We start from the raw sequence: 19,342 nt of genomic DNA on the forward strand, positions 1-19,342 counted from the left end.
GTACTGCATCCAGTTCAGGGGTCCCCAGTACAAGAAAGACAGGGACCTGCTACAGCAGGTCCAGAGGAGGGCCACGAAAACGGTCAGAGGGCTGGAACACCTCTCCTATGAAGAAAGGCTGAGAGAGTTGGGGTTGTTCAGCCTGGAGAAGGCTCCAGGGAGACCTTATTGCGGCCTTTCAACATAGAAAGGGGTTTTACAAGAAAGATGGAGAAGACTTTTTACCAAGGCCTGTAGTGACAGGACAAAGGGCAATGGTTTTAAACTGAAAGAGGGTAGGTTTAGATTGGACATAAGGAGGGGATTTTTTATGATGAGGGTGGTGAGACACTGGAACAGGTTGCCCAGAGAAGTTGCGGGTGCCCCATCATTGGAAGTGTTCAAGGCCAGGTTGGACAGGGCTTTGAGCAACCTGATCTAGTGGAAGATGCCCCTGCCCATGGCAGGGGGGTTGGACCAGGTATCTTTAAAGGTCCCTTCCAACCCAAACCATCTTGTGATTCTACTTACACAACATTAATACTAGGACTTGCCTTTTTGAATTTGCTTTTCATATGTACTTAATGAATGGTTTCAAATAATCACATCAGCATTTCATCATGACTATTTCCATTGCCATTATTAGGGAGTACTCTTTCTATACAAAATCTTACATGAAATCAACAGTCTTAATTCCATTTTTGTATCTGCAGCTGGAAATTTTGGTCCACTCATTTCATATTCAGTGTTAAAGAATGAAGACCTTCAGTATGGTACCTGGTATGACTATATTTTTCTCTTTTGTTTTTTCAATCCCACTCTCTCCCCTAATTCTAGACTCCACCTGAGTAGGTGCTGCCTTAAAATTCTCAGCTGATGGCCAAATGACTCAACAATAAATGGAAACATTTCAATTTGGTCTGGTGAATATGCCCTAAACTATCTGTCATGTCCCATTTCTTGGAACAGAGTTGGCTGACCCTAAAATTCTTAAGTGAGAACTATTACATTTCTGCAAAAACTTCTAAATTGCAGAAAATGTTTGTGTGTGTGACAAAGATGTAAATTTAGGACTTATTTAGCTTCTTAAATGCCGAGACTCATTAGGCATATTACAGTGCATTTATCATTAACTGTAAGTAGGGTCTTTTTATGTTTCCTAATTAAAACTCATTTTGTCCTCAAAGAGGAGTCCTTCTGCCTGAACTTTCAATCACAATTTGAAGAATATCAGAAAATTTTAAGCTTTTAGTTGCTTATTCAAATAAGGTTTATTCAAATAAGGCTTATTCAAATAAGGTTCTGAAACAGAAATCTTCTACAATGTTCCTTCTCAACCTTTCTTTGCTCAGTTCCATTCATATTCACTGTCTTTAACAGATAAGCATTCTGAACTCTAAAACTGTATCAGCTGAGCTGCTGAATCCTTCCTCTGTATAAGAAGCAGGTTCTTCTCCTTCGTTAAATTGACATTGTAAATTTAAAAGAAATATAAAAGAAGTTAATTTGTCTATGCTCTTTTTCTTTTGAAATCATTCCAAATTCTACTACATATCTTTTCCTGAAGTGACTCTTTACTTTTGTACAATCATGTCACTGCACATTGCTACAAACATATAATGGAAAAGAAGATATTATTTCCAGTACTAATTCCTGAAGGAATGAACTAGATGTCTTCTTATGTCACTGAGTGCATATCCACTGTCACCTAAAGTACAGTTTATCATCTACTCACGCAGTCCTACTACTACTACTGATTTTACTGACTGGTATTTAGCACAGTAATACAGAGAATACTCTCCTAATACCCCAGGCAATTTGGTTATGACTACACTTCATGGCCCTAAGTCAATTATTTTTTAATGCCTCAGAAATGCCAATCAGATATATTATGTAATTATGCATACCATCTACTTTTACTGTACTTACCCAGCATACATAGCCCATTTGTAGGTATTCTGCCACAGTTTCTCTGATTAGTATTTCCAGTATCTTACTCTCAACAAGTAAAGCTTACAGGTCTGAAGTTTCCTGGATAAGGCCATTACTCTTTATCAATGCTTTCTGATAAAGTAGTGCTGTCAGACTGTAAAGAAATTTTTGGTCATACTCATTCATCTTCTTGACAGAGGTTGTTGCAATGTAGTTAGGGCTAAAGTATCAAATACAAATGGGAATATTTTTGGAAAAAAACACTTTGGTAGATTAAGTTATTTCCATCAGTTTCATAAATAAAACCACAGTAGTAAACTATTGAATAAGCCCACTGTACCTGGATATCAATGTTTTTTCTAACCTTTGCAATCTTGCAGTTTTTATCCTGGATTATTCTCAGAGAACAACAATGTCATTTCTGAAGCATTCAAACTTTTCTGGACTTCACTGTTTATGAAATTTCTTATTTCAAGAAGGTGGAAGTTAATACAAATTCATGAAAACTGTCATGTAGCAAGGCAGACAAGGCTTCATGATTCCCATTGAATACACTTTTTTTCAAAGCCTTTTACGTTACAGAAAAAGAGATAGCACTAGAAAGATGGCATTTCAGGTAAAAAATGCCATTAACAGCAGGGAAATACAGTTTCATAGCAATGAATGCGTTGGAGAATGATGTGGAAATTAATCTAGGAAATTATTAAAGAAATTAACAATATAGTGCACATTTGCTATACTGAACAACAAGTGTGGACATTTGCTTCATTCAAGAGAAATTGCTTCTTCAAACTCAGAAATACTTGAGTTTCCCAAATACCATGCATGGGATTTTAAAAAAGCAGCTGCATAATAGTGATGCAACGAAAAGGTACCCAGTTAAGACCTAAAAATAAATAAACAAATAAATGCGAGAACTTGGGGAAAGGGACTCATGCCAGTATCTGGTGAAACATGGCAACAAGTTCAGAGACTTGAAAATACCTTACACTGAATCCTTAATTTTCAGGCTGGATAACTTAAGTACAGTCTATGATCTCTTCTTTACTTAATTTGCATTGTTACTGAATGACCAGATACATGCCATAAAAAATATGTCCTATGTCTAAATAAAGAAGAAGATTACATATAAAGGGAATAAAAATCATGCATGTTATGGAACACAGTTTGACAGAGCAGCTGCAGTTCATATAAGGTCATCTAATTAAACTGTGAGAGCAAGGGGGAAGGAAGCACAAATTTATATTCTATTGTGTGCATGAAAAAAGTATTTTGCATGTCATGATTTTGTAATTATGGTCTATATAGCCCTATAACTCTTATCAGGTTCTAATTAACTATAGCACAGCAGGTAGACAAGACAGTATCTTTTCAGTGCCATTTTAATGCTCTGTCAGGAACACAAAAAAATGTATCACAGGAAACAGACATCACCATTTTATTGGAAAAAAAAAAGAGACTCTTAAAATGGTTTTAGTTGCAATAATGATCAAAACTTTGTATTTTCCGTAAGTGCTAAATTATTTTACATTTATTTCTACCATTATCATTACAAATAAAGTTTTAAAGTACGTATTTTAAAAATACATTGCTGATTAAAAGAGCATGTTACAAAACCTATACACGTAATAATCTTATTTGGGATTTTGGAATAATTGAATGTATCTTCGTATGTTATTCAGGAAAACTATAGGGAAATAAAGAAAGCAAAAGTTATTAAACATTTTCTTTAATATTACCTTGTTTTCTAATTAAACTACAACTACCACTATATAAAAAGTTAAAAATCAATTCACTCAGAATAAGGTGACTTGGTAAATTTTTCAGCTATGCTCCTGATAAATCTTCCATGTAAAAATAAAATACGTCAAGGCAAAGTTTTTCCAAATGTAAATACTGACAATGATACATTCCAATTCCACTCATGCATCAATGCCCAAAAATACTAGCCTAATTTTCTTTAAGATGTGTTGGTACTCACCAAATTCTTTGAAGAGATTCACTGAGTTCAGAAAACCTTAGAGTACTAACTGAAATCTCTAAAAGAAATGTTCTTTGATATTGTCCTGACACTTATTCTAATATCAAACTGTTTACATCTGAAACAGAAATCAGTCTATCAGCAAAACGTACATTTTCTTAAGCTCACCTCTCCTTAGGCCATATAGAAATAAGTATCTGCCACACCTTTAAATGCAAAGTGTGCCCTATGCACAGTGTAGTGGTATTCCTAGTATGAAAACTCTGACACAAACTACCTAATAATTATGTTGGGTAAACCATATAGCACACAATTAAAAAATGATGGATGAGTTGCAGGAAGATTTGAGGAAGTGTGAATGGTCTGTTCTTCTGCTTTGTCTCTAGGAGAACTGTGAGAATCCACTTCCACTATAAAAATATTTTAAAAACATTATTATTTCTGAATACAACTGAATATAAGAATGCTTTAAGTGCAGTAATTTATCACGTCTTCTCTTTGATTAATATTTGCGGTTCTTTTACATTCTTTTTATAATATTAATAACTGCCACTATATCCAAGAAGCATTTTCTAAAAAACCAGAAAACTAGGCAACATTTCTGATCTGAACTCTCTCTCTCCTCAATTCTATGACACTGTAAGTTATAATTAAAATTTATTTTATTTACCCTTGTTTTAAGAGCTAAGTCTCATACAAAGAAAAATATCTATATAATTTTAAAAACAGTATATTAAAAGTTGTTTTACTCAAAAATCCTTCTCCCCTCTCCCACAAGGAATTTCGTATATACAGTGTGCCCTTTACAATGCAGACCGTCTGATCACTGCAGGTTCAACTTACCATTTTCCAGTCTATAATCCATACCATTTATATTGTTCATGTCATGCTCCTGATGTAACTTTTCAGTCACACTACTTCATTTTATAACAGTTCAGTGGAGCATAAATTTTAGCTTTTGGTCAGCTATGACAAAGTCTCCCCAAAAATTTTATATATGTAAAATACAGCTACTCCAATTATAATATTGTATCAGTGGTCTTCCCACTCTCAATTCTTGTAAGAAGTGTCACAAAAATTTGTCATAGCTCATCTGAAAGATTTCACTTATACCTGTGAACTACCCATAGGTCTATCAGGTTCTAGTTAACATGCACTGCCAGTCTTTTGTACTAAGCTTTTTAATTCTTACTTTTAATGGAATCCCTTTCCCTGTGAATCTCACTCTTCTGAAGAATATGGACTGTCTGCCCAGTTGTTCTACCAATGCTCAACAAATCTGGAAAGAAATGTTAGTTTCTGTGAGTTCTTAATGAAAGATTTGAAAAACAAGAAAATATCAACCATACAGCCTGGTGTCTTCACATTTAAAACTTAATGAAAAAGGATACCTTTACAGATTTAGTTTTGTATCTCTGAAGATGTGAGTTATCTCCAGCTTTTGTCTTCCCCATAGTTTATGTAACTACAGACTGCCAAGTCCTAGGGCACTGCTCCTCACCACAGAAATCCTATTCTCACCATATGACCATAAACACACAGACCCCCAAAACTAATTTAAGTAGGTTACTGTTCTGTTTGAAAGATCAACCTGTCAACAACACGGTGGCTCCTGTATGCAGTTTACCTCCTATGGAAATTGCAGCCAAAATTTGGTGAGGAGCAAAGAAAGAGGAGAGATGGGAGACAAGTAGATACACACACTCCATGAGTGCATACATACAAATGTCTGAAATAATAATACACATGCAAATGAAGATGAATACAAATACTTACTCTCAAACAAAATTTCTAGCCTTTCTGCATTCTCTTGCAAGGTAGTGTACCACTGGTTGGCTATTATAGAACGAACACCAGTAAGGCTTAGAAGCATTGCTGTCTCTTTTGGTCTCTCTATAGCAATATGTAGACAACTAAAGAAAATCAAAAGTACGACACCAATAAAGTAAAAATGTACGTAATATATCAAAAAATATAACTAAATATACAGTGCTTTTTAATAGAAGGGGAAAGGGAATATCAGACTGCATTTTCTTGTGTGCTGAGCATAAAGTGTTTTCTAATAGTCATACAGCACCTTAAATTTAATACAAAGAATTTAGGTAACTTTCTCTCTACTTTTTTTCATGATGCAATTTTACCATGTGGATTGCTCCCCATCATATTACTGTTCTGGGCATCTCAGGATATGTGAAAGGAGGAGTAACATACTAACTTTTACAAAATACTGCAGAATACCCTTTATAAGATAGTCAAAATGTTGGGAATCAGGTGAAAAGACTTGATTAGTTCTGCTTAGGTTGTTAAAGGGAAACAAAATATTGCAGGAACTGAAAGCTTGCTCTTTGTCATAAGCATGGCAGTAATGTGGAGGCTTAAAAGCAAATCACTTGTAAAGTGGGATTAGATTTTTTACTGCTGAATATTTAAGTACCTTTGGTATTATTGTTTTGGTGATGAGAGGGGAGTGATTCTCTGTAGGGTTGGAACTGCAGTAAATTGAAGGCAGAATTTTGTTTTTATTAGCCTCTGCTTTTCCTGGTAACTTTATCAGAAGATGATAGTTAAAGTTTTCTGTAATCTTTTGGGGAGATGCTGTCTGATTGTCTATGGAGTTATGTGACTTAGCTTTAACTGAATGTTATTCTAAACTTTCTGGAAGCTTTTAGGCTTAAACATGTAAGTCCTGTTGAAAAATTCACCAATCTATTAAAGTGAGACTTCAAAAGTTCAGAGTTGGAAAAACTAGTTTAAGGAATTATGTTTTGTTTTGGTTTAGGAAATGGCTATTTCAGGGAAGTGAAGAAGGATATCAAAAATAAAAACACCAGGAGGTTGTTTAAACACTCAGAGATCTGCATATTTACACATGTAGATGTGTGTATAACTACTATATATCTTACACACAATTCATTTTAACTTACACATTGTTGCATTGATTAAACAGTATTTCTAGAGAAGAATTTTTTCCATTTCTTTTTCATGGAATGAATAATATGCAGCCCTAACAGGATTGGAAATAAGATTTAATCGGCTGCAGAACTATGGCAGTCCCAAAAATGACATGAATAAAAGTACATACATTTTGATATGGTCGGAGAGGAGAGGAGAGGAGAGGAGAGGAGAGGAGAGGAGACTAGAATATTTTCAGTTGGAAGGGACCTACAACGATCATCTAGTCCAACTGCCTGACCAATTCAGGGCTGACCAAAAGCTAAAGCATGTCATTAAGGGCATTGTCCAAATGCCTCTTAAACACTGACAGGTTTGGGGCATCAACCACCTCTCCAGGGAGCCTGTTCCAGTGTTTGAACATCCTCTTGGTAAAGAAATGTTTCCTAATGTCCAGTCTGAACCTCCCCTGATGCAGCTTTGAACGATTCCCATGCGTCCTGTCCCTGGATCCCAGGGAAAAGAGATCAGCACCTCCCTCTCCAGGTCCCCTCCCCAGGAAGCTGTAGAGAGGTCGTCCCTCAGCCTCCTTCTCTCCAAACTAGACAAACCCAGAGTCCTCAGCCACTCCTCAGAGGACATTCCTTCTAGCCCTGTCACCAGCTTTGTTGCCCTCCTCTGGACACATTCAAGGACCTTCACATCCTTTCTAAATTGAGGGGCCCAGCACTGCACACAGTATTCCAGGTGAGGCCGCACCAATGCTGAATACATCGAGATAATCACCTCTTTTGACCAGCTGGTTATGCTGTGTTTGATGCACCCCAGGATGCGGTTTGCCCTCTTGGCTGCCAGGGCACACTGCTGGCTCCTATTGAGCCTCCTGCAAACCAGCACCCCCAGATCCCTTTCTGTAGAGCTGTTCTGCAGCCACTCCTCTTCCCGTTTATACTTGTGCCCAGTGTTACTCTGTCCCCGGTGCAGAATCCGGCATTTAGACTTGCTAAATTTCATGCCACTGATGATTGCCCAATGCTGCAATCTATCTAGATCCCTCTGCAAGGCCTCTTGTCTCTCAAGAGTATCATAGAATCATAGAATCCTTTAGGCTGGAAAAGACCTTTAAGATCATCAAGTCCAACCGTTAACCTAACACTGCCAAGTCCACCACTAAACCATGTCCCTAAGCGCCACATCTACACGTCTTTTAAATACTTCCAGGGATGGGGACTCAACCACTTCCCTGGGCAGCCTCTTCCATTGCTTGACAACCCTTTTGATGAAGAAATTTTTCCTAATATCCTCCCCTGTCACAACTTGAGGCCATTTCCTCTTGTCCTATCACTTGTTACTTGGGAGAAGAGACTGACACCCACCTCGCTACAACCTCCTTTCAGGTAGTTGTAGAGAGCGGTAAGGTATTCCCTCAGCCTCCTTTTCTCCAGGCTAAACAACCCCAGTGCCCTCAGCTGCTCCTCATAGGACTTGTGCTCTAGACCCTTCACTGGCTTCATTGCCCTTCTTTGGACACGCTCCAGCACCTCAATGTCTTTGTTGTAGTGAGGGGCCCAAAACTGAACACAGTATTCGAGGTGCGGCCTCACCAGTGCCAAGTACAGAGGGATGATCACTTCCCTACTCCTGCTGGCCACACTAGTTCTGATACAGGCCAGGATGCCATTGGCCTTCTTGGCCGCCTGGGCACACTGCCGGCTCATGTTCAGCCGGCTGTCAACCAGCACCCCCAGGTCCTTTTCCGCCGGGCAGCTTTCCAGCCACTCTTCCCCAAGCCTGTATTGTTTGTGAACAGAGGACTTGTGGGTGATGTGATGGTTGGAGGCCGTCTTGGGCATAGTGATCATGAAATGATAGAGTTTTTGATTCTTGGAGAAGTAAGGAGCGGGGTCAGCAGAACTGCCACCTTGGATTTCCAGAGGGCAGACTTTGGCCTGTTTAGGAGACTGGTTGACAGAGTCCCTTGGGAGGCAGTCCTGAAGGGCAAAGGAGTCCAGGAAGGCTGGACATTCTTCAGGAAGGAAATCGTAAAGGCGCAGGAGCAGGCCGTCCCCATGTGCCGAAAGATGAGCCAGCGGGGAAGAAGACCGGCCTGGCTGAACAGAGAGTTTTGGCTGGAACTCAGGAAAGAAAGGAGAGTTTCTGACCTTTGGAAGAAGGGGCAGGCAACTCAGGAGGACTACAAGGATGTCGTGAGGTTACGCAGGGAGAAAATTAGAAGGGCCAAAGCCCAACTAGAACTTAATCTGGCTACTGCTGTAAAAGACAGTAAAAAACTGTTTCTATATATACGTTAGCAACAAAAGGAGGGCTAAGGAGAATCTCCATCCTTTATTGGATGCGGGGGGAAACATAGTGACAAAGGATGAGGAAAAGGCTGAGGTACTTAATGCCTTCTTTGCCTCAGTGTTTAATAGTAAGACCAGTTGTTCTCCAGGTGCCCAGCCCCCTGAGCTGGAAGACAGGGACGGGAAGCAGAATGAAGCCCCCATAATCCAAGGGGAAATGGTTAGCGGCCTGCTACACCACTTAGACACACACAAGTCTATGGGGCCAGATGGGATCCACCCAAGGGTACTGAGGGAGCTGGTGGAAGTGCTCACCAAGCCCCTTTCAATCCTTTATCAGCAGTCCTGGCTAACCGGGGAGGTCCCAGTTGACTGGAGGTTAGCAAATGTGATGCCCATCTACAAGAAGGGCCAGAAGGAAGATCCGGGGAACTACAGGCCTGTCAGCCTGACCTCAGTGCCAGGGAAGGGTATGGAGCAGATCATCCTGAGTGCCATCACGCAGCACGTACAGGACAACCAGGTGATCAGGCCCAGTCAGCATGGGTTTATGAAAGGCAGGTCCTGCTTGACTAACCTGATCTCCTTCTATGACAAGGTGACCCGCCTAGTGGATGAGGGAAAGGCTGCAGATGTTGTGTACCTAGACTTTAGTAAAGCCTTTGACACCATTTCCCACAGCATTCTCCTGGAGAAACTGGCTGCTAATGGCTTGGACAGGTGTACCCTTCACTGGGTTAAAAACTGGCTGGATGGCCTGGCCTGAAGAGTTGTGGTGAATGGAATTAAATCCCATTGGCAGTCGGTCACAAGTGGTGTTCCCCAGGGCTCAGTATTGGGGCCAGTTCTGTTTAATATCTTTATCAACGATCTGGATGAGGGGATTGAGTGCACCCTCAGTAAGTTTGCAGACGACACCAGGTTGGGCGGGAGTGTTGATCTGCTCGAGGGTAGGAAGGCTCTGCAGAGGGATCTGAACAGGCTGGATTGATGGGCCAAGGCCAATTGTATGAGGTTCAACAAGGCCAAGTGCCGGGTCCTGCACTTGGGTATAATTGGGTTATCTGAAAATTCAGCATGGAATAAATAACTCATTAATAAAATTAGGACACTAAAACCGTTCTTTTTGCTTTTAATACCTTAAAAGTTATTTGTCGGGTGCCATCTGTCAAGAATTCATAATGGATATACAATAAAAGTATATAAACCCTGCCACCTGTCAACTTAAAAGCAAGGAAAATACTGAGATGCTTTTGAAGCTAAAAAAACTCTGATTAATAATATTAAAGATTCTGAACAGGTTATTTAACATACCATAATAATTTATTTAAATAAAAAACTGGCTGATTGTTAAACTGTTCAGTGTATGAAACCTTAGATGGACTCTTAACAGTTTATCTGTTAAAGGAAAGTTTTATATATTTAATTAAAACATTTTGAGAATCTTGAACTCAGAATTAGGAGGTATGTGTAATGCAGCAATGTTTCTGTGTCATATTTTCTTGATCGTTGCCTTGTAACAGAGCTTTCATCCTGTTTAGCCCTATGTAAAGAATGAAGCTACAAGATGAAGAGGCTAACTTCTCCCTTAGGTGTAGATATGAGCCCTTCTACTTGCAGAAGTAAATGAGAATATTTATAACTCAATATTTTAACTTTGCTTTGAAATAAAAATAATCTGCCTTATGGTGGATTTACCAAAAGTTTACCAAAATAAACTTTATCCTACCTTTTGTGGATATCAGAGTTTGTAATTCTTCGATAACTTTGCTTTGATCGCACCAGATCTAGAATTATCATCAAATGGCACTCTGGAAAAAAATATGTTATAGAAATGGTATTTGCACTAATAATAATGCCCGACATAATAAATACAAGTAAATCAGGCCTTTTTTAAGTTAATGACTTTCTTGAACACAGTCTAAACAACTAATATAAGATTTATATATTTCAGCCAAAATTGTCAAGTATTAAGTAAAAGAATACTAATAAAGTAACCCTAACATTATTTAATGTAACTTTGCTACACTTTTCCACAGTGTTTTGCAGGTTTTTTTTCCTCTGCCACTTTAGTATAACTAATAATGAAGTCCACATACCATCTTATTACAGGCTAATGCCCTATATAACTCAATTCTGCAGTTATAAACTCTTGTAAGATGGAGGTATGGAAATGTTATCTACCACAGGTCCTCTCCACAAGTTAGGACCAAGTTACATCTCAAACATTCCTTATTTTCCTTAAAGGCCCCCAGTGAAATAACTTAGAATATTCTTAGAATTAAAAAGCTTTCCCTACTGTTTGGTTTGCTGCAGCTTAAACCTGTTACTTATTCTCCTAACCCAAGCAGATGAGAAGTAAATCACCTTTCTGCTTGGAAAGCCTTTGACATACTTGAGAACTATTATCATGTCTCCCCTCAATATGTCAATCTTTCCTCCTAAAGTATGTTTTATATGCATATATATGTATGAATGCACATACACATTTATTAATAAAACTATGCACACAAATCTGTGGTATAGCCTTCTGACCACTCTTAACGTTCTCCACTGGTAACTTATTCTATTTGGTCAATATTCTTCTCCAGTTGAGACCTTTGCAAAACTAAGTAGAGTGCAGAATTATTTCACCTATCTTGCAAATGACACTCCTGTATAGTTACCCCTATACAAAGCTTTGGGTTTTTTTTCCCTAGCAAGATGACGTCGTTTAATTTGTGATGCACCTCTTGACTCTATTCTGTAATTCTGCCCCTTAAGCTGTCATTCCCTAACTTATTAATGTTTAAATTATTATTTCTGCTTAAGCATAACACCTCCCTCTAGCTCTTCCTGAATTACACCCTGTTAATTATCTCCATAAAGCAAGGTTAATTTGCATTCTAATCCTGCATTTCAAGAGTTGCTGAACCTCTTTTTCAGTCTGGTCTCATACCCAGATTCAGCAATGATATACTCTATTTCATCATGCAAATGACCTACAACAATATTTAATAATATTGGGACCAGGTTAGAGCCCTCAGAAACCTCAGACACAGTTCATAGTTATTAATAAAAGTACTTTTAACATGAAGGTTGGCTCAACAACAGATTCAAACTCAGTCTGCAAGACAACAGTAATTTTACCAGCTAACAAGTAGAAGTTGTGTAGGTGGTCAGAAAATAGAACAATCCTTTGAGGACTAAAATCAATAAATTTAAAATTAGTTTATTCTCCATTAAAGGAAATAAGATGCACTGGAGAATTAATCCTGGCATATTTTAAGAGCAGGACACAGGGTGAGAGTTAACAAGGTGCTCAGGAACTTTCCAAAAGTTGCCAGACTTGTAAATATCTGGCCTACCGACATCTGAAACCTCACTTTCAAGAGTGACCAATGTATATAGGAAGACATATTTTCTTGATTTACATATACATGTTTAAATCCCTTTGAAAAACACCACTTCCTGAAGAAGCTTCCTGTTACTTGCAGGGCTTCACAATCTGATGTGTACTGTCCTTCTGAATTTTACATCTCAACACAATATAGATGAAAGCTAGCAATTCAGCTACCCTGACAAATTCAGCACAACTCCAAAGCTGAGCTTCGTCCAGATGTACAAGGGGAATAGGAGGAGAAAGGAAGATTGTGAATCCGAAAAAACAGTCCTGAATCTAAGCCTTATGCTACAACACCAGAAAGGCTAATTAGTTGTGAAGAAGCAGAGAAAAAAATACCTTCTCAGAGTCTACAAATGCTCCATAATACCAGAGAAATCATTCAGTATTAACCCAGTCTCGACAGACAATTCTGCTTTGCCTGAGAGGAGACTGAGGAATTTTGGAGAAGTGGTACTGCAGAGGTTGTTCTTAACAATAAAAAATACTTTGCTACCAAATACTAAATTCCATAGAAAGGGAGGGGAGTTACTGGGAAAACCATCAGATGATGACTCAATTTTTGGAACTTAAGAAATTCCAACATTTGGAAGTGGAGAAGGACTAAACTTATTTGTGAGGAATAACAGGGAAGCTGTGCAATAGAATAAAATCTACATAATGCAAAGTTTTTCCGATTAAAACCCTGGATCTTGAAAAAAGCCCTTAATTGCTAACATCAATACTGTGATAATCATACAGTATGAAATAAACACAACTGGGAACAAAAGGTGGTGTAATTAAAAAAGTATTTTTCAGTTTGCTTATCTCACTTGGGATGTTCATAGCAACCAGTCTGTTGAGTAAAATTTGAGACATTAATCTCTCCATCCCATAGAATAGAAATGCACTGCAGGTTGTCAGCAGCTGCTCCCATTCAGCTTGGCTGAAAGGAAGGAAGAAGAAAGGAAGGAAGTTACTTTTGTGTTACTATTTTACAAGAGTATTTTTCAGAAATTATCCATAGCAAACACTTCAGTGTTATTTACTCCAGAAGTATTTATAAGAAAAGTCAGCATGCAAAGCAAGGAGACAAAGACGACTGCAGAATTCTATGGAAAGTGTAATAACTCATATGAACTATTAATAATAATTATTTTAATACAGAGGTATAGTTAGTTTATTAACATCATAGTAAACAAGAGACACTGTATTTTTAGATAAATACCAGACTCTCAAAAAAAAAAAAAAGTCATTGATGTATGCATTGTACATCTTTGAAATAACAATATTCAGCCTAACGTCCCATGGGAGTATTCATGTATGCACCCATCAGGATACGAAGAAATTAGGTCTTGAAAAGAGATGCAAATAATCAGCCTAGCTGGCAGCAAAACCTATGCAATTTGATAACAAGTAACAATCTTTGTAATTGTTATGAAGAAACACTAGAGTACCTACACAGTGATTTTACCGAAGTAGAGAAGATTTCAAAGGACTGATTAAAGTAGCAGTTATAAAGGAAGGTCCAGTGATGACTGTGTCGACTCACAGGACTTGTCACTGCTTGACCTCTCGAGATCCCTTTTATCCCTCTATTTCTATGATCTTAAAAGTACTTCTATAAAGAACGAAGTGTGTTTATGAATAAACTCCAGAAAATGGTATTAGTTTCACGATCAGATATTTGAAATTGTAAACTGTGAGATGCACCTTCACTACTTTGCTTCTGAAATCTGTGCTCCCATCTTACAGCTGACTCAATGTGCATGGAGATGCTATAGTTTTTAATATTTGGATTTAAAAACAGTTACGAGCAAAGCCAGAAATTACATTTATGCTCACATATACTTATAATAATCACCAAAGACTGCACCAGTAGACTTTTTGTCAAAATTGGATTATCTACATATACAGCAACTCTGATGCAACCAATCTGGCTAAATCACTTTGTGGCACTGTATTTCAGATCCCTAAAATATTCTGTCTACAAATCTAAATATGCATTTGAAACAAAGACAATGGTTAGCTATGTGTTTACCAGCTCAGCAAAATGTGACCCTATTTTATGACTGAAGCCTCTGGGAATAGGCACAATTTTAAAAAAGAAACATGGATAAAACATGAAAGCAGACAGAATATTACAAACCTTGGAACACGTATGTTGCCAATAACTCCTTCCCACTGTAGTGTAAATAGGTCATGGTATTTTTCTAGGATTTCCTTTATCTTTTGGGAAGGACTTAAAGCTTCTGTAACAATAGAATTTCATAATTATGAGCTTAACGTGCTACAAAGGACGTTGGGCAATCTTAATTTCAAACATTTTAAATGACAATATAATATTTAGGGTTTTTTAGGCCATCATTAGATCTTAAGTTTTTTGTAACCTAAGTCTGGCTTTTAAAACTGTAGCAATTGTGACATTTTCTGAGTAAAATTGTTCGTAATTCTCATTTGAAATATATTTTATAACTGACAAGGATTACTCAGTAGACAGGTTAAAGACTTTAAAAGCACAAAGAAAAAATTTTAGATACCCTGAGAAAAGTGTAAAGAGTTGAAAACACCAGCACTGCTCATAGAGTTCTGTTCCAGAGGCTCAGAGAGGACTTAAGTAGATGATGAAAATAACTGAGTTTCCAGTGCCCTGATTTCAGAAAGCAAGACTCCAAACCCACCTCTGCTCTCCAAGGACATTGCATATTTAATGATAATTCATTTTCTCTTTTTTGACTACATTTTCATACTACTGTAAATTAAAGATACACTCTGGAGCCAGATATTGAGCACATGGTAAACAGTGTTTTATTTTGAACTGCTGTGAAGGGGAAACTGCAAACATATGGAGTCATACTCTATTATGCTACTGATTGTTCAGTAGCTTCTTTTGCATTGAGTTCAGGTTTAATAACTATCTCAATTAAAAACCTCCATTAAATCAATTTTTGGCATTTGATATACATGTGAGTTTGCTAATGAATGTGAATCAGTTAAACTATTGCACACATTGGGAGAAAAAGTGAGGTAGAAGAAAGAAATAATAAGACAATCTGATTTCTTTCCTGAACCTGAAACAGGTTATATTGTTTCACTGATGCACCATTTGACAGGTGATAAGCAGTACTGTTCTCATGAAAAGCTAAGCTTTTTTGTCAACACCTTGATGTCATGACTTCATTTTCTGTTACAAAAATTTCTAAATTCCATGGGTCGTTTGTGGAGAAAACATTATTTAATATATATTACCTGCCTCTCTTCCTTCATTATAGGGGTCCACAATATCTGATAAACAGTTAAGTGTAAACAATGCAATGTAAACAACAAAAAAAGAAAGTTTAACTGATACACTTAGCTAATAGTTTGTGAAAGGATACATTTAAAATTATGAGTGTCAACAGATAAGCAATTAGAGGGTAAATCACGATTAACTGGTGCCTACAATTAAAAAGAATACATATTCTATTACATGCAGAAGCCTCAATCAAATATTAACAGTATTGCATTCTTTGTGTCAAACAACTAACAAAAAAGATGTCCTAAAGTTTTGAAGGTAGGATTAAAAGCAGCATGATATTCAACTGCCAATGGAAACTAAAAGCATAAGCTATTCTGCATTATCTACAACGCATATACATACATTACATATATATACACGTGCACGCACATATATAGATATATGCATACATACATATATATTTATAAAAATATGTGCATACACTATATAAATATACTATATTGTTGGGGGAAGTATTTTAGTAACTTTAAACAGCTCCCTTGGTGAGTTGTTAAGTATGTCACATTTACACAGAGAGTATGATTTTTCAATGAAACAACAACTATCATTATTGCAAAATCAACAAGAAGCAAAATTCTTATGGACTTAACGTGACATTTATTCCACTTCAGAATTCTAGCGTATATAATGAGCTTCTATGCAAGCCACTTGTAGTTCTTCAACATTTTTTACACAAAAAGAAGACCTACTCCTATCACGTTTACTTAAAAAATGTGGAAAGTTCACCATTTTGACATTCTTTTTCTGATGAGCTTTTGGTTTTGTTTCTTTAGACATTTCAACATCTGTTTTAACTTCAGTCTCTGTGGAATTGAAAAGAATAGATTTTTTTTTTTTTAAGATATAGGCAGTTTTAGAAAAATACAACTTTCTTGAAGGAATACTTATATTTGTTATGATGTAATAACACATTAAACTAGAAAAATAAAAATTAATTTCACATCACAGCAAGGCAAGGACATTCCCCAAACCCTCTTGCCTAAAAATAATGGCTTGAAAGTGGAAAATAAGCAAGAGATGTGATCCCTTAGACATGCAAGTGCTTCATTACATTGCAGATTTAGGACAGAGTTGAACAGTGGTTACCAAAGCACTTTCTAAGCCTACTGCCATATCTATTAATTGTTGATGTTACTGGAATAACTGAAGCTTCTGTGAGACGCAGAGACCGAAAGGAAAAAGGAAGTTTCATATTTGAATCTGATTTTTTATTTCTTTAAGGGATTTAAGAAAAAAAGCACAGAAAACTGACTTATATTTCTCACTGTATGTATGACTATCACCCAAAGTACATGTCTCAGCCAGTTATCACTGCAGTGCACTGCAAGTTGGCTGAAGTTTGAGATACGCATTATTACTCATATGGCTAGTGTTTCTCTCCTCATTCAGTGGCTACTTTCATAACTGCATGAACATAAACTTTTCAACTATGTTTCCTCTCATTTATCCGCTTCTAAAATTATGCAACCATAAGAAGTTTGACTTTAAAAAAGGGAAAAACAGAAATAGAAAAGAAACATCCACATGTTCTAAAACTCCTATTTCTAACAGACCTGTAACAGTATATGAGTATGTATGTAGACAAAAAATACTCTAATCTCAGATTATTCACAATTTAAATTCTGTTTAGAAAGGAGGGGTGAAATGGAAAAACAGAGGACAGGTTATACTGACGGTGCTAAATATTACAGATACGAACACAATACAAGAACCTCTCTGGAACAGAATACTTTTATGGTACAGAGTGAGATTTTCTAAACTTAGCCTATTTTTTAGCTTAGGCCCACTAGTTTTAATAATTTAATTTGAGTAAAAATGTGTTTTTATCTATGTATGAGCAAAATGTGACTTCAAATTTTTAGCTTTGGTAATAGAAGGTATCTTTGATTTATACAAAAAACTGCTTAATGCTTGCATTTATTACTCACTTTTAGAATAAATAAGAAATTAATTTTAGGATGCCATAAGGACAAGTTTACCAACTGTCCAACCACCTCACTTAAACTCATTTCACTGAAGAGTTTATATAGGGTGCAAGTGTCTGCAGTAATGACAGAAGTCCATAAAGCCCGTGGGATCTGGTTTTGCTCATGCAGAGCACAAGAATCACTGGATTGACCTCAGCCCTTAATGTAATCTTAGCTGTACAGAGAGGAAGTAGCTCAATGATGAAAAGTTTTTTACATTTGATATTTTGAGCAAAGACTTACACTAATGTTAAAGGAAATTAACAGAAGTCTGAATTCTTATTTCAGTTTTTTCAGTGCAGCTGAAAACAGCTTTAAAGAGTTTAAGACCATACTTGTATAACTAAGACTTTGCAAGCCAATTTAGACTCCACCGTGTTTTACGTAATTCTTTAATATCTAGAGGTTATTTTACATTAGCTAGCATTGCAACTATAATCAGCCTGTACGTTACTGAAATAAGCCTACTGTACTATCTATTCCATCTAAAATACCGGAAACCTATTGTATGTGGCAGTCTTCCAGTAAAATATAATACACCATTCATATTATTTAAATTTTAAGCATCTTGTTCGCTGCATCATTATGCTAATGCAAAGAATTTTTATCTAATAGTACCTGATTCAGCCAGATGTACTCGATTGTAGAGAATCTGGAGAGAAAAATCTCTGGATACAGAACTTATTCCTTTCTCTTTAAAGATACTCAGAGCTTCCAAAGGCAATTCCATAAATAATGTATCTGCTAGTAATACCACACACAATCCTAAATCCATAGGTGTACCTGAAGAAATGTGACAGAACATGATTGAGATTTAGTGGCTCTCAGTATGTACATAAATAATTGAAGTTAGATGTAAAAACCTAAATTTCCTCTATTGTATGACACCTGAACTCCATTTTACTGTGGATTAAGTGCATTATGCAAAAATATTTCTTTTGATACCATTACTCCTAAGATGATGTCAAACTTCTATGCATATGCACTTGTGAGCACTTTCCCTTCAGAGGGAAAAATATCCCCATATTAATAACCAACCATCTCAGATCCAAGTCCAGGTGTATGCAATGTATTCAAGAAAATGATGTATCAGTCTATCAGTACTTAAAGGGGGCTTCTAAAAAAGATGGTGGCAAACTTTTTAGCAGGGCCTGTTGTGACAGGACAAGGGGGAATGGTTTTAAACTGAAGGGGGGTAGATTTAGACTAGATGTAAGGAAGAAATTTTTTACGCTGAGGGTGGTGAAATGCTGGCACAGGTTGCCCAGAGAGGTGGTGGATGCCCCATCCCTGGAAACATTCCAGGTCAGGTTGAACGGGGCTCTGAGCAACCCGATCTAGTTGAAGATGTCCAGATTCCAGCATTAGGCTTGCATTAAAGCAAACAACCCTTGAGAGTCCATAAAGTAAAAAGCAGGAAAAGACAAAACAAAGAGATCAACAGACTTAAGAAAGTTCTTTCTTTTGGCCTTTCTCCTGAAAAGACTGGTTTACAATAAAGCCATTTTATTCAGCTGTCTAAAGCCTGTATAGTTTCAAGACTGGTGGTGGAGCTGGAGCGTGTCCAGAGAAGGGCAACGAAGCTGGTGAGGGATCTGGAGAACAAGTCTTATGAAGAGCAGCTGAGGG

The 19,342-nt window shown here is 37.1% G+C and overlaps 1 protein-coding gene across 1 annotated transcript in view; it reads right to left on the reverse strand.

Moving 5' to 3' along the window:
* Positions 1-3,275: 3,275 nt before the first annotated feature.
* The window catches only part of CFAP46 (cilia and flagella associated protein 46), a gene marked incomplete at its 5' end in the record, with an annotated part of 91,877 nt that continues 75,810 nt past the window's right edge, over positions 3,276-19,342 (reverse strand). The window contains 10 exons of the mRNA XM_076338020.1: positions 3,276-4,302; positions 5,085-5,171; positions 5,669-5,805; positions 10,817-10,898; positions 13,282-13,394; positions 14,598-14,700; positions 15,698-15,733; positions 15,826-15,886; positions 16,473-16,549; positions 18,332-18,496. Of these exons, the coding sequence (XP_076194135.1) occupies positions 4,166-4,302; positions 5,085-5,171; positions 5,669-5,805; positions 10,817-10,898; positions 13,282-13,394; positions 14,598-14,700; positions 15,698-15,733; positions 15,826-15,886; positions 16,473-16,549; positions 18,332-18,496 (998 nt within the window). The remainder of the gene's footprint in view (positions 4,303-5,084; positions 5,172-5,668; positions 5,806-10,816; positions 10,899-13,281; positions 13,395-14,597; positions 14,701-15,697; positions 15,734-15,825; positions 15,887-16,472; positions 16,550-18,331; positions 18,497-19,342) is intronic.

This window comes from Aptenodytes patagonicus, chromosome 5 (assembly GCF_965638725.1).
Source record: "Aptenodytes patagonicus chromosome 5, bAptPat1.pri.cur, whole genome shotgun sequence".
Classification (NCBI taxonomy): domain Eukaryota; kingdom Metazoa; phylum Chordata; class Aves; order Sphenisciformes; family Spheniscidae; genus Aptenodytes; species Aptenodytes patagonicus.